This window comes from Pseudophryne corroboree, assembly GCF_028390025.1.
Source record: "Pseudophryne corroboree isolate aPseCor3 chromosome 3 unlocalized genomic scaffold, aPseCor3.hap2 SUPER_3_unloc_82, whole genome shotgun sequence".
In the NCBI taxonomy this organism is placed as follows: domain Eukaryota; kingdom Metazoa; phylum Chordata; class Amphibia; order Anura; family Myobatrachidae; genus Pseudophryne; species Pseudophryne corroboree.
Genome location: NW_026967577.1, coordinates 285,102 through 309,142, shown reverse-complemented (window position 1 = coordinate 309,142; position 24,041 = coordinate 285,102). Strand labels below are relative to the sequence as shown.

The window sequence follows — 24,041 nt, the reverse complement described above, 5'->3', positions numbered from 1 at the left end:
GTACTGAATGAGCTGAAATTGTGACAGCAGGGACAGCAAGAGTGACGATAGGGAGAGAGAGTGACGACAGGGAGAGAGAGTGACGACAGTGACAGCAGAGAGAAAGAGAGTGACAGCAGGGAGAGAGTGACAGTAACGACAGGGAGAGAGGGTGACAGCAGGGGAACATAACCTGACTCATTTGTCCTGGCGGCGGCGGTGAGCTAGCACGGCACTCTACACAGCCGCCGAGCAGGGACGGGAGCAACATGTGCAGCAGGATGGCCATTTCCCTCGCCTCCTGCTGCACTTTCATTTCCGGGTCAGTGGAAGAAGTGGCGGTATACCATACCGCTGTATACCGCCCCACTTCAACCACTGGGTAGCATCCTGTGTTGTCATAGTATACAAGGGGAGCAGCCTGTGTTGTCATAATATACAGGAGGAGCGGCCTGTGTTGTCATAATATACAGGGTAAGCGGCCTGTGTTGTCATAATATACAGGGGTAGCATCCTGTGCTGTCATAATATACAGGGTGAGCGGCCTGTGTTGTCATAATATACAGGGGTAGCATCCTGTGCTGTCATAGTATACAGGGGAAGCAGCCTGTGCTGTCATAATATACAGGGGTAGCATCCTGTGTTGTCATAATACACAGGGGGAGTGGACTGTGTTGTCATAATTGACGGGAGGAACGGCCTGTGGCATCCTACTCTACAGGGGGAGCGGCCTGTGTTATAATATTTACTTCCTTTCGTTCCTCACACTCACTGCTTGACCCATTCCAGTCTGAGTTCCGTCCACTCCACTGAAACTGCCCTTACAAAAGTCTGCAATGACCTCCATGCTGCTAAATCCTACTCTCTACTTATTCTTCTTGATCTCTCTGCTGCTTTTGACACTGTGGACCACCCTCCTACTGCAAATCCTTCACTACATTGGTCTGCGTGATACTGCCCTCTCCTGGCTGTCCTACCTCTCTGACCAGTCCTTCTCTGTCTCGTCTCATGACTCCACCTCCCCCTCACTTCCACTAACTGTAGGTGTCCCCCAAGGTTCTGTCCTTGGACCTCTTCTTTTCTCTAACGTCCTAGTGGATGCTGGGGACTCCGTAAGGACCATGGGGAATAGACGGGCTCCGCAGGAGACATGGGCACTTTAAGAAAGAATTTAGATTCTGGTGTGCTCTGGCTCCTCCCTCTATGTCCCTCCTCCAGACCTCAGTTTGAATCTGTGCCCGGACGAGCTGGGTGCTACTTAGTGAGCTTGCTATAAGAAAGTATTTTGTTAGGTTTTTTATTTTCAGAGAGATTTGCTGGCAACAGACTCCCTGCATCGTGGGACTGAGGGGAGAGAAGCAGCCCTACTCACTGAAGATAGGTCCTGCTTCTTAGGCTACTGGACACCATTAGCTCCAGAGGGATCGTACACAGGATCTCACCCTTTGTCGTCCGATCCCGGAGCCGCGCCGCCGTCCCCCTCGCAGAGCCGGAAGACAGAAGCAGGGTGAAAGAAGCAAGAAGACTTCGAAATCGGCGGCAGAAGACTCCAGTCTTCATATGAGGTAGCGCACAGCACTGCAGCTGTGCGCCATTGCTCCCACACTACACCCACATACTCCGGTCACTGCAAGGGTGCAGGGCGCGGGGGGGGGCGCCCTGGGCAGCAATTAGAGACCTCTTTGGCAAAAGTTTGCATAATATACAGTTGGGCACTGTATATATGCATGAGCCCCCGCCAAAATTGTACATGAAAGCGGGACAGAAGCCCGCCGTCGAGGGGGCGGGGCTTCTTCCTCAGCACTCACCAGCGCCATGTTTTTTCTCCACAGCACCGCTGAGAGGAAGCTCCCCAGTCTCTCCCCTGCAGTTACACGGTAGAAGAGGGTAAAAAGAGAGGGGGGGCACATAATTAGGCGCAAAAATCAATATAAACAGCAGCTACTGGGTTAACATTAAGTTACTGTGTTATTCCTGGGTTAATAGCGCTGGGGTGTGTGCTGGCTTACTCTCTCTCTGTCTCTCCAAATGGCCTTGTGGGGGAACTGTCTTCAGATGAGCATTCCCTGAGTGTGCGGTGTGTCGGTACGTGTGTGTCGACATGTCTGAGGTAAGAGGCTCCCATAAGGAGGAGATGGAGCAAATATGTGTGTGTGAGAGGGTGTCTCCGTCGACAACGCCGACACCTGTTTGGATATGTGTAATTAAGTGCTAAGGTGAATTTATTGCACAAAAGATTAGAGAACAGACAGGGAATCTACCCATGTCTGTCCCTATGTCGCAGAGACCTTCAGAGTCTCTCAATGCTCACTATCCAAAATAATAGACACTGATATCGACACGGAGTCTGACTCCAGTGTCGACTACGATAATGCAAAGTTACAGCCAGAATGGCAGAAAAGTATTCAATATATGTTTATTGTAATAAAAGATGATTTGCATATCACTGATGACTCATCTGTCCCTGACACAAGGGTACACATGTCTAAGGGGAAGAAAGCTGAGGTAAATTTCCCTCCTCTCATGAGGAAAAAGAGCGGGAATCTCCTGACGTGAGACTGCAGCTTCCCACAAAGAATTCTCGGGCAATATCCTTTCCCCACTAGGGCCAGGATACGATGGGAATCTTCCTCTAGGGTGTCACAAAAGGCAGCCCTGAGGTTACAGCTATTCTCAGGGATCCTGCAGATACCGTGCACATTCTAGTATACTACTCAGACCGGCGATTGTGTCGGCATGGGTTTATAGCGCTGTGGCAGCGTGGACAGGTACCTTATCAGCAGAGATTGAGACCCTAGTATGTATATAGATATATATATATATATATATATTAAAGATGCTGTCTTAAGAGATATGTATATATAAAGCATGCCCATAGAGACATGAGTATACTGGGTCCTAGAGTCAAAGCTATGTCGATTTCTGCTTGACGGGTCCTGCACAATATGCAATGGACAGATGATGCCGACTTAAGAGGCATATGGAAGGCTGAGGATTGTGTGGAGAAGGGTTCTCGGACCTGGTCTCCACAGCTATAGCTGGTAATTCTGATGTTTTGCCTTATATCCCTGCACAGCCTAGAAAAGCACGACATTATCAAATGCAGCCTTTCGAATAGAGACAAGAAAGTCCGAGGTGCGTCCTTTCTTGCCAGAGGCGGGGGAAGAGAAAAGAAGCTGCACAACACAGCTAGCTCCCAGGAACAGAAGTCCTCCCCGGCCTCTACAAAAATCCACCGCATGTCGCTGGGGCTCCACAGGCGGAGCTAGGCCCGATGGGGGCACGCCTTCGAAAGTTCAGCCACAAGTGGGTTCACTCCCTGTTAGATCCCTGGGCAATAGATATTGTGTCTCAGGGATACAAGCTGGACTTTGAGAGGATGCCCCCTCACCGACGGCCCTGCCGGCTTCCCCCCACGAGAGGGAAACAGTGTTAACTGCAATTCACAAATAGTATCTTCAGCAGGTGGTGGTCAAGGTTCCCCTCCTTCAACAAGGAGGGGGTTATTATTTGACCATGTTGTAGTCCCGAAACCAGACGGTTCGGTCAGACCCATATTGAATTTAAAATCCCTGAACATATACCTGAAAAGGTGCAAGTTCAAGATGGAATCGCTAAGAGCGGTCGTTGTAAGCCTGAAAGGTGACTCGGGACATAAAGAATGCATACCTTCAGGTCCCTATTTATCTACCTCATCAGGCGTACCTCCTCAGAATTGTGGTACGGGATTGTCATTACCAATTTCAGACGTTGCCGTTTGGTCGCTCCACGGCCTGGAGAATATTCACCAAGGTAATGGCGGAAATGATGGTGCTTCTGCGGAAGCAAGGTGTCACTATTATCACGTATTTGGACGATCTCCTCATAAAAGCGAGATCAAGAGAGCAGTTGCTGAACAGCGTATCACTTTCTCTGGAAGTATAACGGCAACGCGGCTGGAGTCTATATATTCCAAAGTCGCAGTTGGTTTCTACAGCTCATCTGCCTCTCCTAGGCATGATCCTAGACACAGACCAGAAAAGGGTTTATCTTCCGATAGAGGGAGCTCAGGAGCTCGTGACACTGGTCAGGAATCTATTAAAACTGAAACAGGTGTTAGTGCATCACTGCTCTCGAGTCCTGGGAAGGATGGTGGCATCATAAGAGGCCATTCCCTTCGGCAGGTTCCATGCGAGGACCTTCCAGTGGGACTTACTGGACAAGTGGTCCGGATCACATCTTCAGATGCATCGGTTAATCACCCTATCCCCCAGGGCCAGGGTCTCTCTCCTGTGGTGGCTGTAGAGTGCAGATTCGGCATTCAGGACTGGGTCCTGGTGACCACGGATGCAAACCTCCGAGGGGGGGGGGGGCAGTCACACAGGTAAGATATTTCCAAGGGCTGTGGTCAAGTCAGGAGACTTGCCTTCACATCAATATCCTGGATCTAAGGGCCATATACAACGCCCTACGTCAAGCGGAGTCCCTGCTTCGCGACCAACCGGTTATGATTCAGTCAGACAATATCACCGCAGTGGCTCATGTAAACCGCCAAGGCGGCACAAGGAGCAGGGTGGCGATGGTAGAAGCCACCAGAATTCTTCGCTGGGTGGAGAATCACGTACGCGCACTGTCAGCAGTGTTCATTCCGGGAGTGGACAACTGGGAAGCAGACTTCCTCGGCAGGCACGACCTCCACGCGGGAGAGTGGGGACTTCATCAAGAAGTCTTCACGCTGATTGCAAGTCGGTGGGAACTGCCACAGGTGGACATGATGGCATCCAGCCTCAACAAAAAGCTGCAGAGATATTGCGCCAGGTCAAGAGACCCTCAGTCGATAGCTGTGGTCGCACTGGTGACACTGTGGGTGTTCCCGTCGGTCTATGTATTTCCTCCTCTTCCTCTCATACCCAAGGTGCTGAGAATTATAAGGAAAAGTCGAGTGAGAACAATACTCTTTGTTCCGGATGGGCCAAGAAGGACTTGGTATCCAGATCTGCAAGAGATGCTCACAGAGGACCCATGGCCTCTGCCTCTAAGACAGGACTTGTTGCAACAGGGGCCCTGTCTGTTCCAAGACTTACCGCGGCTGCGTTTGACAGCATGGCGGTTGAACGCCGGCTCCTAACAGAAAAATGCATTCCGGATAAAGTCATTCCTACGCTGATCAAGGCTAGGAAGGACGTGACAGCGAAACATTATCACCGTATATGGCGAAAATATGTTGCTTGGTGTGAGGCTAGGAAGGCCCCCGCGGAGGAATTCCAGCTGGGCAGTTTCCTTCACTTCCTGCAGTCAGGAGTGTCTTGGGCCTGAAATTGGGTTCCATTAAGGTCCAGTTTTCGGCCCTGTCTATTTTCTTTAAAAAAAGAACTGGCTTCTCTGCCTGAAGTTCAGACATTTGTAAAGGGAGTGCTGCATATTCAGCCACCTTTTGTGCCACCAGTGGCACCTTGGGATCTTAACGTGGTGTTGAGTTTCCTAAAGTTACATTGGTTTGAACCACTTAAAACCGTGGAGTTAAAATATCTCACGTGGAAGGTGGTCTTGCTATTAGCCTTGGCTTCGGCTAGGCGTGTGTCAGAATTAGCGGCTTTGTCACATAAAAGCCCCTATCTGGTTTTCCATATGGACAGAGCGGAATTGCAGACACGTTCACAATTCCTGCCAAAAGTGGTGTCATCTTTTTATATAAACCAACCTATTGTGGTGCCTGTGGCTACTCGTGACTTGGAGGATTCCGAGTTACTTGACGTAGTCCGGGCTTTGAAGGTTTATGTAGCCAGAACGGCTAGAGTCAGGAAAACTGAGTCGCTGTTTATCCTGTATGCATCCAACAAGCTGGGTGCTCCTGCTTCAAAGCAAACTATTGCTCGCTGGATCTGTAACACGATTCAGCAGGCTCATTCTGCGGCTGGATTGCCGATGCCAAAATCGGTAAAAGCCCATTCCACAAGGAAGGTGGGCTCTTCTTGGGCGGCTGCCCGAGGGGTCTCGGCATTACAGCTGTGCCGAGCGGCTACTTGGTCAGGGGCAAACACTTTTGCAAAGTTCTACAAGTTTGATATCCTGGCTGAGGAGGACCTGGAGTTCTCTCATTCGGTGCTGCAAAGTCATCCGCACTCTCCCGCCTGTTTGGGAGCTTTGGTATAATCCCCATGGTCCTTACGGAGTCCCCAGCATCCACTAGGACGTTAGAGAAAATAAGATTTTACTTACCGGTAAATCTATTTCTTGTAGTCAGTAGTGGATGCTGGGCGCCCGTCCCAAGTGCGGACTTCTTCTGCAATGCTTGTATATTGTTATTGCTTACATAAGGGTTATGTTATAGTTGCATCAGGGTTGATCTGATGCTCTATTGTTGTTCATACTGTTAACTGGGTAAGTTTATCACAAGTGATACGGTATGATTGGTGTGGCTGGATGAGTCTTGCCCTGGATTCCAAAATCCTTTCCTTGTACTGTCAGCTCTTCCGGGCACAGTTTCTCTAACTGAGGTCTGGAGGAGGGACATAGAGGGAGGAGCCAGTGCACACTCAGAATCCAAAGCTTTCTTAAAGTGCCCATGTCTCCTGCGGAGCCCGTCTATTCCCCATGGTCCTCACGGAGTCCCCAGCATCCACTACGGACTACGAGAAATAGATTTACCGCTAAGTAAAATCTTATTTTCGCAAGGTTACACAGTAGTGAAGAAGATATCCGGTGAGTGTGAGACACCGAGCAGCCATCCCCGTGTGTCAGGAAGAAGAAAGACCCAGAGCCTCATCTCGGTGCCTCCACCTCACTCACTGACACATGACACATTGACCAGAAGATCCTGGAACTCACCAACAAGATCATTCAGCTGCTGACTGGAGAGGTGACTGCTGGGAATGGGACATTATACAGTAACACCAGGGGACGTGTCTGGGTGATGACTGGAGAGGTGACTGCTGGGAATGGGGCATTATACAGTAACACCAGGGGACGTGTCTGGGTGGTGACTGGAGAGGTGACTGCTGGGAATGGGGCATTATACAGTAACACCAGGGGACGTGTCTGGGTGATGACTGTATCACTGTGTGTGTCAGGTTCCTATAAGGTGTCAGGATGTCACTGTCTATGTCTCCATGCAGGAGGGGGAGTATATAGAGGAACACAGGGGTCTATACAAGGACGTGATGATGGAGAATCACTGGCCCCTCACATCACTGGGTAAGAGGAGACTGTCATGTATTGTACAGGGGAGAGCAGGTATGGGGGCCCTATATACACACATCATCTGATAATCACATATATACACTGTACTCAGTCACTGTGTGTCTCCTACAGATGGGCCCAGTAACAGAGATACCCCAGAGAGATGTCTCCGTCCTCTGTATTCCCAGTATTGTACAGAGGAGAACCACAGGACCCCACAGGAGGATCAGGTAGGTGGGATTTAGGGTCTCACCCATATACTAAAGTGACTGTCACTATATGATCTGTAGAGAAGATGTGTGTCTTATACACTGATGTTATACTGTTTCACCTCAGTTTAATCTGACTGTATGCAAATATTATAATAGTGTTTGTTTGTTTTTTAGGTAGAACGTCTGTCTGATATTAAAATAGAAGGTACAGAGGTAGAAGAAGAGACGTATGTGACTGATATGAAGGCAGAAGATATAGAGGGAGAAGAAGAGACGTATATGACTGATATAAAGGCAGAAGATATAGAGGGAGAAGAAGAGACGTATGTGACTGATATAAAGGGAGAAGATATAGAGGGAGAAGAAGAGACGTATGTGACTTATATAAAGGCAGAAGATATAGAGGGAGAAGAAGAGACGTATGTGACTGATATAAAGGCAGAAGATATAGAGGGAGAAGAAGAGACGTATGTGACTGATATAAAGGCAGAAGATATAGAGGGAGAAGAAGAGACGTATGTGACTGATATAAAGGCAGAAGATACAGAAGGAGAAGAAGAGACGTATGTGACTGATATAAATGCAGAAGATACAGAGGGAGAAGAAGAGACGTATGTGACTGATATAAAGGCAGAAGATAAAGAGGGAGAAGAAGAGACGTATGTGACTGATATAAAGGTAGAAGATATAGAGGGAGAAGAAGAGACGTATGTGACTGATATGAAGGCAGAAGATATAGAGGGAGAAGAAGAGACGTATGTGAGGGGTGATCAGCTGTGTAAGGAGGAGGAGATCCCTACAGATATCAGCACAGGTGAGTAATAAACACTTATTACAGAAGTCACATATTCTCATTGCTCAGTCACTACAGCAATCTCTTATCCTACACCCTCCTCTGCCATCAGCCCTGTTCTCAGTTGGGTGTTTCTAACACAAGGCTATCCATGACAAATACCACATGTAGAGAGTTTTCTCATACGTCCTAGAGGATGCTGGGGACGCTTTGAGAACCATGGGGTAAAGACGGGATCCGCAGGAGACATGGGCACTTTAAGACTTTAAAAGGGGTGTGAACTAGCTCCTCCCTCTATGCCCCTCCTCCAGACTCCAGTTAGATTCTGTGCCCAGCGAGACTGGATACACTTAGGAGCTCTCCACGGTTTCTCAGAAAAAAGACTTTATTTAGGTTTATAATTTTCAGGGAGACCTGCTGGCTACAGGCTCTCTGCATCGTGGGAGTGAGGGGGGAGAAGCAGGATCTACTTCTGTGCGTTTAAGGGCTCTGCTTCTTAGGCTACTGGACACCATTAGCTCCAGAGGTTCAGATCACTTGGTGCACCTAGCTGCTTGTTCCCGGAGCCGCGCCGTCACCCCCCTCACAGAGCCAGAAGACAGAAGCCGGATGAGTAAAGGAAGATCAGAAGACTTTAGTGATGGCAGAAGACGGCAGTTGGATCCGACGACACGCCTGTCGTTCCTGGGTATGATTCTGAATACAGAATTACGGAGAGTTTTTCTTCCAGTGGAAAAGGCTCTGGAAATACAGAACATGGTAAAACAGATTCTGAAACCGGCAAAAGTGTCAGTTCTTCCATGCACTCGATTGCTGGGCAAGATGGTGGTGGCCTACGAAGCCATTCTGTATGGCAGGTTCCATGCAAGGGGTGCTTCAGTGGGACCTGCTGGACAAGTGGTCCGGGTCTCACCTGGACATGCACCGGAAAATACTCCTATCTTCCAGGACCAGGATCTTCTTTCTGTGGTGGCTGCACAGTTCTCACCTTCTGGAGGGATGCAGGTTCGGGATTCAGGATTGGATCCTGTTAACCACAGATGCAAGTCTCCGAGGCTGGGGAGCAGTCACACAGGGGTGAAACTTTCAGGGAAAATGGTCAAGCCAGGAAGCTTGTCTGCACATAAACATTCTGCAATTAAGGGCCATTTACAACGGCATTCTGCAAGCGGAATATCTTCGCGGTCTGCCCGTCTTGATTCAATCAGACAACATAACAGCAGTGGCGTACGTAAACCGCCAGAGCGGAACAAATTTCAGCCTTATCAATTTTCTTTCAGAAAGAATTGCCCTACCTTCCGGAAGTTCAGACCTTCGTCGGGTGTGCTGCACATCCAACCTCCATTTGGGCCCCCAGTGAAACCATGGGATCTTAATGTGGTGTTTCAGTTCCTGCAATCTCCTTGGTTTGAACCTTTACGTAAGGTTGAGTTAAAATTCCTTACTTGGAAAGTAGTCATGTTGTTGGCCTTGGCGTCATAAAGGTGAGTTTCTGAATTGGCGGCTTTGTCTCACAAAAGACCCTATTTAATCTTCCATGCTGATAGAGCGGAGTTGAGAACTCATCAGCAATTTCTACCAAAAGTGGTTTCCTCATTTCACGTAAACCAGCCTATTGTGGTGCCAGTGGCTACTGATGCCTTGGCGGAATCGAAGTCTCAATGTGGTCAGAGCTTTGAAAATCTATGTCGCCAGAACGGTGCAGATTAGGAAAACAGAGGCTCTGTTTGTCCTGTGTGCTCACAAGATTGGGATTCCTGCTTCCAAGCAGACTATTGCACGCTGGATCTGTAATACGATTCAGCAGGCTCATTCTACGGCAGGGTTGCCGTTACCGAAATCGGTGAAAGCTCATTCTACCAGAAAGGTGATCTCATCCTGGGCGGCTGCCCGAGGGGTTTCGGCATTACAACTTTGGCGAGCTGCTACTTGATCGGGTTCAAACACCTTTGTGAAGTTTTACAAGTTTGATACCCTGGCTGAGGAGGACCTCATGTTTGATCAGTCGGTGCTGCAGAGTCATCTGCACTCTCCCGCCCGTTCTAGAGCATTGGTATAAACTAGAGATGAGCGGGTTCGGTTTCTCTGAATCCGAACCCGCCAGAACTTCATGTTTTTTTTCACGAGTCCGAGCGACTCGGATCTTCCCGCCTTGCTCGGTTAACCCGAGCGCGCCCGAACGTCATCATGACGCTGTCGGATTCTCGCGAGGCTCGGATTCTATCGCGAGACTCGGATTCTATATAAGGAGCCGCGCGTCGCCGCCATTTTCACACGTGCATTGAGATTGATAGGGAGAGGACGTGGCTGGCGTCCTCTCCGTTTAGACACTTGATTTACTAATTTTGGGGAGCATTAGGAGTACTCAGTAGTGTACAGTGCAGAGTTTTGCTGATAGTGACCAGTGACCACCACTTTTATTTATAATCCGTTCTCTGCCTGAAAAAAGCGATACACAGCACACAGTGACTCAGTCACATACCATATCTGTGTGCACTGCTCAGGCTCAGGCCAGTGTGCTGCATCATCTATATATATTATTTATCTGTCTGACTGCTCAGCTCACACAGCTTATAATTGTGGGGGAGACTGGGGAGCACTACTGCAGTGCCAGTTATAGGTTATAGCAGGAGCCAGGAGTACATAATATTATATTAAAATTAAACAGTGCACACTTTTGCTGCAGGAGTGCCACTGCCAGTGTGACTAGTGACCAGTGACCTGACCACCAGTATATAATATTAGTAGTATACTATCTCTTTATCAACCAGTCTATATTAGCAGCAGACACAGTACAGTGCGGTAGTTCACGGCTGTGGCTACCTCTGTGTCGGCACTCGGCAGCCCGTCCATAATTGTATATACCAGTGACCTAACCGTGGTTTTTTTTTCTTTCTTTATACATACATACTAGTTACGAGTATACTATCTCTTTATCAACCAGTCTATATATTAGCAGCAGACACAGTACAGTGCGGTAGTTCACGGCTGTGGCTACCTCTGTGTCGGCACTCGGCAGCCCGTCCATAATTGTATATACCAGTGACCTAACCGTGGTTTTTTTTTCTTTCTTTATACATACATACTAGTTACGAGTATACTATCTCTTTATCAACCAGTCTATATATTAGCAGCAGACACAGTACAGTGCGGTAGTTCACGGCTGTGGCTACCTCTGTGTCGGCACTCGGCAGCCCGTCCATAATTGTATATACCACCTAACCGTGGTTTTTTTTTCTTTCTTTATACATACATACTAGTTACGAGTATACTATCTCTTTATCAACCAGTCTATATATTAGCAGCAGACACAGTACAGTGCGGTAGTTCACGGCTGTGGCTACCTCTGTGTCGGCACTCCGCAGCCCGTCCATAATTGTATATACCAGTGACCTAACCGTGTTTTTTTTTTCTTTCTTTATACATACATACTAGTTACGAGTATACTATCTCTTTATCAACCAGTCTATATATTAGCAGCAGACACAGTACAGTGCGGTAGTTCACGGCTGTGGCTACCTCTGTGTCGGCACTCGGCAGCCCGTCCATAATTGTATATACCAGTGACCTAACCGTGGTTTTTTTTTCTTTCTTTATACATACATACTAGTTACGAGTATACTATCTCTTTATCAACCAGTCTATATATTAGCAGCAGACACAGTACAGTGCGGTAGTTCACGGCTGTGGCTACCTCTGTGTCGGCACTCGGCAGCCCGTCCATAATTGTATATACCAGTGACCTAACCGTGGTTTTTTTTTCTTTCTTTATACATACATACTAGTTACGAGTATACTATCTCTTTATCAACCAGTCTATATATTAGCAGCAGACACAGTACAGTGCGGTAGTTCACGGCTGTGGCTACCTCTGTGTCGGCACTCGGCAGCCCGTCCATAATTGTATATACCAGTGACCTAACCGTGGTTTTTTTTTCTTTCTTTATACATACATACTAGTTACGAGTATACTATCTCTTTATCAACCAGTCTATATATTAGCAGCAGACACAGTACAGTGCGGTAGTTCACGGCTGTGGCTACCTCTGTGTCGGCACTCGGCAGCCCGTCCATAATTGTATATACCACCTAACCGTGGTTTTTTTTTCTTTCTTTATACATACATACTAGTTACGAGTATACTATCTCTTTATCAACCAGTCTATATATTAGCAGCAGACACAGTACAGTGCGGTAGTTCATGGCTGTGGCTACCTCTGTGTCGGCACTCGGCAGCCCGTCCATAATTGTATATACCAGTGACCTAACCGTGGTTTTTTTTTCTTTCTTTATACATACATACTAGTTACGAGTATACTATCTCTTTATCAACCAGTCTATATATTAGCAGCAGACACAGTACAGTGCGGTAGTTCACGGCTGTGGCTACCTCTGTGTCGGCACTCGGCAGCCCGTCCATAATTGTATACTAGTATCCAATCCATCCATCTCCATTGTTTACCTGAGGTGCCTTTTAGTTGTGCCTATTAAAATATGGAGAACAAAAATGTTGAGGTTCCAAAATTAGGGAAAGATCAAGATCCACTTCCACCTCGTGCTGAAGCTGCTGCCACTAGTCATGGCCGAGACGATGAAATGCCAGCAACGTCGTCTGCCAAGGCCGATGCCCAATGGCATAGTACAGAGCATGTCAAAACCAAAACACCAAATATCAGTAAAAAAAGGACTCCAAAACCTAAAATAAAATTGTCGGAGGAGAAGCGTAAACTTGCCAATATGCCATTTACCACACGGAGTGGCAAGGAACGGCTGAGGCCCTGGCCTATGTTCATGGCTAGTGGTTCAGCTTCACATGAGGATGGAAGCACTCAGCCTCTCGCTAGAAAACTGAAAAGACTCAAGCTGGCAAAAGCACCGCAAAGAACTGTGCGTTCTTTGAAATCCCAAATCCACAAGGAGAGTCCAATTGTGTCGGTTGCGATGCCTGACCTTCCCAACACTGGACGTGAAGAGCATGCGCCTTCCACCATTTGCACGCCCCCTGCAAGTGCTGGAAGGAGCACCCGCAGTCCAGTTCCTGATAGTCAGATTGAAGATGTCAGTGTTGAAGTACACCAGGATGAGGAGGATATGGGTGTTGCTGGCGCTGGGGAGGAAATTGACCAGGAGGATTCTGATGGTGAGGTGGTTTGTTTAAGTCAGGCACCCGGGGAGACACCTGTTGTCCGTGGGAGGAATATGGCCGTTGACATGCCAGGTGAAAATACAAAAAAAATCAGCTCTTCGGTGTGGAGGTATTTCACCAGAAATGCGGACAACAGGTGTCAAGCCGTGTGTTCCCTTTGTCAAGCTGTAATAAGTAGGGGTAAGGACGTTAACCACCTCGGAACATCCTCCCTTATACGTCACCTGCAGCGCATTCATAATAAGTCAGTGACAAGTTCAAAAACTTTGGGTGACAGCGGAAGCAGTCCACTGACCAGTAAATCCCTTCCTCTTGTAACCAAGCTCACGCAAACCACCCCACCAACTCCCTCAGTGTCAATTTCCTCCTTCCCCAGGAATGCCAATAGTCCTGCAGGCCATGTCACTGGCAATTCTGACGAGTCCTCTCCTGCCTGGGATTCCTCCGATGCATCCTTGCGTGTAACGCCTACTGCTGCTGGCGCTGCTGTTGTTGCCGCTGGGAGTCGATGGTCATCCCAGAGGGGAAGTCGTAAGCCCACTTGTACTACTTCCAGTAAGCAATTGACTGTTCAACAGTCCTTTGCGAGGAAGATGAAATATCACAGCAGTCATCCTACTGCAAAGCGGATAACTGAGGCCTTGGCATCCTGGGTGGTGAGAAACGTGGTTCCGGTATCCATCATTACTGCAGAGCCAACTAGAGACTTGTTGGAGGTACTGTGTCCCCGGTACCAAATACCATCTAGGTTCCATTTCTCTAGGCAGGCGATACCGAAAATGTACACAGACCTCAGAAAAAGAGTCACCAGTGTCCTAAAAAATGCAGCTGTACCCAATGTCCACTTAACCACGGACATGTGGACAAGTGGAGCAGGGCAGGGTCAGGACTATATGACTGTGACAGCCCACTGGGTAGATGTATGGACTCCCGCCGCAAGAACAGCAGCGGCGGCACCAGTAGCAGCATCTCGCAAACGCCAACTCTTTCCTAGGCAGGCTACGCTTTGTATCACCGCTTTCCAGAATACGCACACAGCTGAAAACCTCTTACGGCAACTGAGGAAGATCATCGCGGAATGGCTTACCCCAATTGGACTCTCCTGTGGATTTGTGGCATCGGACAACGCCAGCAATATTGTGTGTGCATTAAATCTGGGCCAATTCCAGCACGTCCCATGTTTTGCACATACCTTGAATTTGGTGGTGCAGAATTTTTTAAAAAACGACAGGGGCGTGCAAGAGATGCTGTCGGTGGCCAGAAGAATTGCGGGACACTTTCGGCGTACAGGCACCACGTACAGAAAACTGGAGCACCACCAAAAACTACTGAACCTGCCCTGCCATCATCTGAAGCAAGAAGTGGTAACGAGGTGGAATTCAACCCTCTATATGCTTCAGAGGTTGGAGGAGCAGCAAAAGGCCATTCAAGCCTATACAATTGAGCACGATATAGTAGGTGGAATGCACCTGTCTCAAGTGCAGTGGAGAATGATTTCAACGTTGTGCAAGGTTCTGATGCCCTTTGAACTTGCCACACGTGAAGTCAGTTCAGACACTGCCAGCCTGAGTCAGGTCATTCCCCTCATCAGGCTTTTGCAGAAGAAGCTGGAGGCATTGAAGGAGGAGCTAACACGGAGCGATTCCGCTAGGCATGTGGGACTTGTGGATGCAGCCCTTAATTCGCTTAACAAGGATTCACGGGTGGTCAATCTGTTGAAATCAGAGCACTACATTTTGGCCACCGTGCTCGATCCTAGATTTAAAGCCTACCTTGGATCTCTCTTTCCGGCAGACACAGGTCTGCTGGGGTTGAAAGACCTGCTGGTGACAAAATTGTCAAGTCAAGCGGAACGCGACCTGTCAACATCTCCTCCTTCACATTCTCCCGCAACTGGGGGTGCGAGGAAAAGGCTCAGAATTCCGAGCCCACCCGCTGGCGGTGATGCAGGGCAGTCTGGAGCGACTGCTGATGCTGACATCTGGTCCGGACTGAAGGACCTGACAACGATTACGGACATGTCGTCTACTGTCACTGCATATGATTCTCTCAACATTGATAGAATGGTGGAGGATTATATGAGTGACCGCATCCAAGTAGGCACGTCACACAGTCCGTACTTATACTGGCAGGAAAAAGAGGCAATTTGGAGGCCCTTGCACAAACTGGCTTTATTCTACCTAAATTGCCCTCCCACAAGTGTGTACTCCGAAAGAGTGTTTAGTGCCGCCGCTCACCTTGTCAGCAATCGGCGTACGAAGTTACATCCAGAAAATGTGGAGAAGATGATGTTCATTAAAATGAATTATAATCAATTCCTCCGCGGAGACATTGACCAGCAGCAATTGCCTCCACAAAGTACACAGGGAGCTGAGATGGTGGATTCCAGTGGGGACGAATTGATAATCTGTGAGGAGGGGGATGTACACGGTGATATATCGGAGGGTGAAGATGAGGTGGACATCTTGCCTCTGTAGAGCCAGTTTGTGCAAGGAGAGATTAATTGCTTCTTTTTTGGGGGGGGTCCAAACCAACCCGTCATATCAGTCACAGTCGTGTGGCAGACCCTGTCACTGAAATGATGGGTTGGTTAAAGTGTGCATGTCCTGTTTTGTTTATACAACATAAGGGTGGGTGGGAGGGCCCAAGGATAATTCCATCTTGCACCTCTTTTTTCTTTTCTTTTTCTTTGCATCATGTGCTGATTGGGGAGGGTTTTTTGGAAGGGACATCCTGCGTGACACTGCAGTGCCACTCCTAGATGGGCCCGGTGTTTGTGTCGGCCACTAGGGTCGCTAATCTTACTCACACAGCTACCTCATTGCGCCTCTTTTTTTCTTTGCATCATGTGCTGTTTGGGGAGGGTTTTTTGGAAGGGACATCCTGCGTGACACTGCAGTGCCACTCCTAGATGTGCCCGGTGTTTGTGTCGGCCACTAGGGTCGCTAATCTTACTCACACAGCTACCTCATTGCGCCTCTTTTTTTCTTTGCGTCATGTGCTGTTTGGGGAGGGTTTTTTGGAAGGGACATCCTGCGTGACACTGCAGTGCCACTCCTAGATGGGCCCGGTGTTTGTGTCGGCCACTAGGGTCGCTAATCTTACTCACACAGTCAGCTACCTCATTGCGCCTCTTTTTTTCTTTGCGTCATGTGCTGTTTGGGGAGGGTTTTTTGGAAGGGCCATCCTGCGTGACACTGCAGTGCCACTCCTAGATGGGCCCGGTGTTTGTGTCGGCCACTAGGGTCGCTAATCTTACTCACACAGCTACCTCATTGCGCCTCTTTTTTTCTTTGCGTCATGTGCTGTTTGGGGAGGGTTTTTTGGAAGGGCCATCCTGCGTGACACTGCAGTGCCACTCCTAGATGGGCCCGGTGTTTGTGTCGGCCACTAGGGTCGCTAATCTTACTCACACAGCTACCTCATTGCGCCTCTTTTTTTCTTTGCGTCATGTGCTGTTTGGGGAGGGTTTTTTGGAAGGGACATCCTGCGTGACACTGCAGTGCCACTCCTAGATGGGCCCGGTGTTTGTGTCGGCCACTAGGGTCGCTTATCTTACTCACACAGCGACCTCGGTGCAAATTTTAGGACTAAAAATAATATTGTGAGGTGTGAGGTATTCAGAATAGACTGAAAATGAGTGTAAATTATGGTTTTTGAGGTTAATAATACTTTGGGATCAAAATGACCCCCAAATTCTATGATTTAAGCTGTTTTTTAGTGTTTTTGGAAAAAAACACCCGAATCCAAAACACACCCGAATCCGACAAAAATAATTCGGTGAGGTTTTGCCAAAACGCGTTCGAACCCAAAACACGGCCGCGGAACCGAACCCAAAACCAAAACACAAAACCCGAAAAATTTCAGGCGCTCATCACTAGTATAAACCCCATGGTTTTGAAGCATCCCCAGCATCCTTTAGGACGTATGAAAAAATAGGATTTTAATACCTACCGGTTACAGACCTAGGGGTACATTTACTAAGGTCCCGATTTTGACCGAGATGGCGTTTTTTCTTCAAAGTGTCATCTCGGTCATTTACTAAGCACTAATCACGGCAGTGATGAGGGCATTCGTAATTTTTTGCAAGTTCAGGTAAAAAATTACGAATGAATACACCATCGGTCAAAACGCGGCTGTTTAAGTATGAATCTCGGTCATTTACTAAGAAGTGCAAAGCAAAAAAACACAAAACACTGCCGTGAAAAATTACAACTCGTAAAAAAGTGCTAAAAAAAAACAGACCTGTTTTTATTTTTCGTAATTTGATAGGCATGCACGGATCCATGAGATCCGTGCATGTATATCAGTGGGAAGGGGTGGGAAAGTGCATATTTTTACAAAAAAAATTGCGTGGGGTCCCCCCTCCTAAGCATAACCAGCCTCGGGCTCTTTGAGCCGATCCTGGTTGCAGAAATATGGGGAAAAAATTGACAGGGGTTCCCCCATATTTAAGCAACCAGCATCGGGCTCTGCGCCTGGTCCTGGTCCCAAAAATACGGGGGACAAAAAGAGTAGGGGTCCCCCGTATTTTTAAAACCAGCACCGGGCTCCACTAGCTGGACAGATAATGCCACAGCCGGGGGTCACTTTTATATAGTGCCCTGCGGCCGTGGCATCAAAAATCCAACTAGTCACCCCTGGCCGGGGTACCCTGGGGGAGTGGGGACCCCTTCAATCAAGGGGTCCCCCCCCCAGCCACCCAAGGGCCAGGGGTGAAGCCCGAGGCTGTCCCTCCCCATCCAATGGGCTGCGGATGGGAGGGCTGATAGCCTTTGTTGTAAAATAAAAGATATTGTTTTTAGTAGCAGTACTACAAGTCCCAGCAAGCCTCCCCCGCATGCTGGTACTTGGAGAACCACAAGTACCAGCATGCGGCGGAAAAACTGGCCCGCTGGTACCTGTAGTCCTACTACTAAAAAAATACCCAAAAAAAGACAAGACACACACACCGTGAAAGTATAATTTTATTACTTACATACACACATACATACATACTTACCTATGGCCCCACGCAGGTCGGTCCTCTTGTCCAGTAGAATCCAAGGGTACCTGTTGAATAAATTATACTCACCAGATCCAGGGGTCCAGGCTCCTCGGCAAATCCAGGGTTAATCCACGTACTTGAAAAAAATAAAAAAAACGGTGTCCCGACCACGAACTGAAAGGGGACCCATGTTTGCACATGGGTCACCTTTCCACGAATGCCAGAAACCAACTTTGACTTCTGTCTAAGTGGGTTTCTTCAGCCAATCAGGGAGCGCCACGTTGTAGCACTCTCCTGATCAGCTGTGTGCTCTTGTCCTCACTGACAGGCAGCACACGGCAGTGTTACAATGTAGCGCCTATGCGCTACATTGTAACCAATGATGGGAACTTTCTGCCCTGCGGTTGACCTAAAGTGACGCTATGTAAGTAATAAAATTATACTTTCACGGTGTGTGTGTCTTGTCTTTTTTTGGGTATTTTTTTAGTAGTAGGACTACAGGTACCAGCGGGCCAGTTTTTCCGCCGCATGCTGGTACTTGTGGTTCTCCAAGTACCAGCATGCGGGGGAGGCTTGCTGGGACTTGTAGTACTGCTACTAAAAACAATATCTTTTATTTTACAACAAAGGCTATCAGCCCTCCCATCCGCAGCCCATTGGATGGGGGGGACAGCCTCGGGCTTCACCCCTGGCCCTTGGGTGGCTGGGGGGGGGGACCCCTTGATTGAAGGGGTCCCCACTCCCCCAGGGTACCCCGGCCAGGGGTGACTAGTTGGATTTTTGATGCCACGGCCGCAGGGCACTATATAAAAGTGACCCCCGGCTGTGGCATTATCTGTCCAGCTAGTGGAGCCCGGTGCTGGTTTTAAAAATACGGGGGACCCCTACTCTTTTTGTCCCCCGTATTTTTGGGACAGGACCAGGCGCAGAGCCCGATGCTGGTTGCTTAAATATGGGGGAACCCCTGTCATTTTTTCCCCCATATTTCTGCAACCAGGATCGGCTCAAAGAGCCCGAGGCTGGTTATGCTTAGGAGGGGGGACCCCACGCATTTTTTTTAAGGAATTTACATTGTTTAATTAAAAAAAAAAAAAAAAAAGAACCCCAGCACGGATCACACATATCCGGCCGAGATTGATTGTAAAAAAAAACGGCAGTGTTTTGCTAATCACTGCCGTAAAAATAGGTAAAAAAACACGAATGACATCGACATCGGAAGAAAAGAAAAACCCGAATACGACAGCTTAGTAAATCCATCGTAATCAATTCAAAAAGTTGCAGTTTTACACTGTCGATGTCATTCGTGATTGAACTTTGACCTATTTTAGGAAATTACGAATGTTAGTAAATGTACCCCCTAGTCTCTACAGCTACTGCTGGAAAATCGTAATTTTTACCTTATGTTCCCCCAAAACATAAGAAAACGCATCATCAAATGCAGTCCTTTCGGCCCAATAGATACCGAAGAGGAAAAGGCTCTGCCTTCCTTGCTGCTAGAGGCAGGGAAAGAGGTAAAAGAAACCCAGGCTTCTCTGCCTCCCAAGAACAGAAGTCCTCCCCGGCTTCTGCCAAGTCCACCGCATGACGCTGGGGTTTCCCTGCGGGAGTCCTCGCCGGTTGGGGCACGTCTCAAGCTCTTTAGCCAGGTCTGGGTTTGCTCGGGCCTGGAACCTTGGATTTTAAAAATTGTGTCACAAGGGTACAAACTAAAATTTTAAGACGTTCCCCCTCGCCGATTATTAAAATCAGCCTTGCCAGCTTCTCTGACTGGCAGAGAGGTAGTGTGCGACGCAATACAAAAATTGTGTCAGAACCAGGTCATTATCACGGTTCCCCCTGCGCAACAGGGACAAGGCTTTTATTCCAGTTTATTCGTGGTTCCGAAGCCGGACGGCTCGGTCAGACCGATCCTCAACCTTAACCTAAATTACTTTCTGCAGAAATTCAAGATGGAGTCTCTCAGAGCAGTGATCTCCAGTCTGGAGGAAGGGGACTTTATGGTCTCCTTAGACATAAAGGATGCCTACCTACATGTTCCCATTTATCCTCCTCATCAGGCCTTCCTGCGCTTTGTGGTTCAGGATTGTCATTACCAATTTCAGACGTTGCCATTTGGGCTGTCCACGGCTCCGAGGATTTTTACCCAAGTGATGGCGGAGATGATGATTCTTCTTCGCATGCAAGGTGTCATGATTATCCCATACTTGGACGATCTCCTGATGAAAGCCAGATGCAGGGACAAGTTATTACAGAACATTGCACTGTCCCTGAAGGTGTTGCAACAACATGGCTGGCTCCTCAACCTGCTGAAATCTCAGTTGATCCCTACGACCCACCTGTCGTTTCTGGGGATGAATCTGGACACAGAACTACAGAGAGTTTTTCTTCCGGAAGAAAAAGCTCTGGAACAAATCTTAAAATCAACCAGAGTGTCGATCCATCAATGCACTCGCTTGCTGGGAAAGATGGTGGCGGCCTACGAGGCCATTCAGTTTGGCAGATTCCATGCCAGAGTATTCCAGTGGGACCTGTTGGACAAGTGGTCCGGTTCCCACCTACACATGCAACGGACGATAGTCCTGTCCTCAAAGACAAGAATATCACTGCTGTGGTGGCTGCACAGTTCTCACCTCCTCGAGGGACGCAGGTTCGGTATTCAGGATTGGATTCTAGTGACCACGGATGCAAGTCCCCGGGGTTGGGGTGCAAGGAAGATGGTCAAGTCAGGAGACTTGTCTCCACATAAACGTTCTGGAATTAAGGGCCATTTACAACGGCCTTCTACAAACTGAACGCCTTTTTCAAAGTCGACCCTTACTCATCCAGTCGGAGAATGTAACAGCAGTAGCTTACATCAACAGCCAGGGCGGAACAAAAAGCAGAGCAGCAATGACAGAAGCCACAAGGATTCTCCGCTGGGCGGAGAAACATCTAAGCGCTCTGTCAGTTATCTTCATTCCAGGAGTGGACAACTGGGAAGCAGACTTCCTCAGCAGACACGATCTCCATCCAGGAGTCTTCACAGAAGTGACAAGTCGCTGGGGTACTCCCCAAGTAGACATGATGGCGTCTCGTCTCAACAAGAAACTCCAAAATGATTGCGCCAGGTCAAGGTACCCTCAAACCATAGCGGTGGGCGCTCTGGTGACACCGTGGGTGTTTCAGTCGGTATGTGTTCCCTCCACTTCCTCTCATTCCGAGAGTGTTAAAAATTATAAGAAGAAGAAAGGTTCCAACGATCCTCATTGTTCCAGATTGGCCAAGGAGGGCTTGGTATCCCGATCTTCAGGATTTACGCATAGGAAATCCCTGGCTGCTTCCTCTACGAGAGGACCTGTTACAGCAGGGGCCGTGTCAGTATCAAGATTTACTGCGGCTACGTTTGACGGCATGGCGGTTGAACGCCAGATTCTAGCCCAGAAGGGTATTCCCAGTGAAGTCATTCCCACTCTTGTTCAGGATAGAAAGGATGTTACGGCAAAACACGATCACCACATTTGGAGGAAATATATTTCCTGGTGCGAGTCCAAGAAGGCTTATGCGGAAAAAAAATTTCTTGGACGTTTTCTCCACTTTTTACAAGCTGGAGTGGATGCGGGCCTTAAATTAGGATCCATTAAAGTACAGATTTCTGCATTGTCAGTTTTCTTTCAGAAACAATTGGCCTCACTTCCTGAGGTGCAAACGTTTGTAAAGGGGGTGTTACACATCCAACCACCTTTTGTGCCTCCTGTGGCACCTTGGGACCTTAACGTGATGTTACAGTTCCTTCAATCTCACTGTTTGAACCTTTTTCAAAAGGTGGATTTGAAATTCCTCACTTGGAAAGTGGTAATTTTATTGGCCTTGGCATCTGCACGGCGGGTGTCCGAATTGGCGGCCTAGTCTCACAAGAGCCCTTATTTGATCTTCCATGAAGATAGAGCAGAGTTGAGAACTCGTCAACAGTTTCTGCCGAAGGTGGTTTCTTCTTTTCATATAAACCAACCTAATGTCCGTCTCCCTCGGCACAGTTCCTATAACTGAGGTCTGGAGGAGGGGCATAGAGGGAGGAGCCAGTTCACGCCCTTATTAAAGTCTTAAAGTGCCCATTTCTCCTGCGGATCCTGTCTATACCCCATGGTTCTATTGATGACCCCAGCATCCTCTACGGACTCAGAGAAAAGGATTTACCGGCAGGTATTAAAATCCTATTATTTATAAGTGCGCAAGCAGGACAGCATTTTCTCTTCTTTGGTGTTTTATTATTACAACCATGTCTAGTAATCCCACATGAGCGTCCATGTCACCTCCAGTAATCCCACACGAGCGTCCATGTCTCCTCCAGTAATCCCACATGAGCATCCATGTCACCTCTAGTAATCCCACATGAGCGTCCGTGTCACCTCTAGTAATCCCACATGAGCGGCCATGTCTCCTCCAGTAATCCCACATGAGCGCCCATGTCACCTCTAGTAATCCCACATGAGCGTCCATGTCACCTCTAGTAATCCCACGAGCATCAGTGTCACCTCCAGTAATCCCCCATGAGCGTCCATGTCACCTCTAGTAATCCCCCATGAGCGTCCATGTCACCTCTAGTAATCCCCCATGAGCATCCATGTCGCCTCTAGTAATCCCACATGAGCGTCCGTGTCACCTCTAGTAATCCCACATGAGCGTCCGTGTCACCTCTAGTAATTCCCCATGAGCGTCCATGTCACCTCTAGTAATCCCCCATGAGCATCCATGTTGCCTCTAGTAATCCCACATGAGCGTCCATGTCACCTCTAGTAATCCCACATGAGCGTCCATGTCACCTCTAGTAATCCCAGATGAGCGTTCAGTGTTGATCAAGCTCCAGTCTAAGCATCCTATCTTTTTTTTTTTTTTAATACACATAAAAATGATTACAGGTAAAACATGTCAGTTATAGAATTATATATTGTATCCTGTAACACCCTGGGTCTTGTCTACTTATTTTATATTTCTCTGACGTCCTAGTGGATGCTGGGAACTCCGTAAGGACCATGGGGAATAGCGGGCTCCGCAGGAGACTGGGCACAACTAAAAGAAAGCTTTAGGACTAACTGGTGTGCACTGGCTCCTCCCCCTATGACCCTCCTCCAGACCTCAGTTAGATCTTTGTGCCCGGCCGAGCTGGATGCACACTAGGGGCTCTCCTGAGCCTCCTAGAAAAGAAATTATAGTTTAGGTTTTTTATTTTCAGTGAGATCTGCTGGCAACAGGCTCACTGCTACGAGGGACTAAGGGGAGAAGAAGCGAACCTGCCTGCTTGCAGCTAGCTTGGGCTTCTTAGGCTACTGGACACCATTAGCTCCAGAGGGATTGAACGCAGGACCCGACCTCGATGTCCGTTCCCGGAGCCGCGCCGCCGTCCCCCTTACAGAGCCAGAAGCAAGAAGGTCCGGAAAATCGGCGGTTGAAGACTTCTGTCTTCTCCAAGGTAGCGCACAGCACTGCAGCTGTGCGCCATTGCTCCTCATGCACACCTCACACTCCGGTCACTGATGGGTGCAGGGCGCTGGGGGGGGGCGCCCTGAGCAGCAATAAATAACACCTTGGCTGGCAAATATACACCATATATAGCCCCAGGGGCTATATAGGTGTAAATTAACCCCTGCCAGATTTCCTAAAGTCCGCTGAAAAAGGGGCGGAGCTATCTCCCTCAGCATACCGGCACCATTTTCCCTCACAGCTCCGCTGGAAGGAAGGCTCCCTGGCTCTCCCCTGCAGTCCTGCACTACAGAAAAGGGTAAAAAAGAG

General features: G+C 48.4%; 2 protein-coding genes across 3 annotated transcripts in view; both read left to right on the top strand.

Moving 5' to 3' along the window:
• The window catches only part of LOC134984807 (oocyte zinc finger protein XlCOF6-like), a 121,533-nt gene that overhangs the window by 4,135 nt on the left and 93,357 nt on the right, over positions 1–24,041 (top strand). The window lies entirely within an intron of this gene.
• The window catches only part of LOC134984809 (oocyte zinc finger protein XlCOF6-like), a 41,768-nt gene that overhangs the window by 4,160 nt on the left and 13,567 nt on the right, over positions 1–24,041 (top strand). For both annotated transcript variants that reach the window (XM_063950292.1, XM_063950291.1), the window contains exons 2-5: positions 6,634–6,817; positions 7,074–7,152; positions 7,270–7,371; positions 7,528–8,163. In XM_063950292.1, coding sequence (XP_063806362.1) covers positions 7,119–7,152; positions 7,270–7,371; positions 7,528–8,163 — 772 coding nt within the window. In that variant the 5' untranslated portion in view covers positions 6,634–6,817; positions 7,074–7,118. The remainder of the gene's footprint in view (positions 1–6,633; positions 6,818–7,073; positions 7,153–7,269; positions 7,372–7,527; positions 8,164–24,041) is intronic.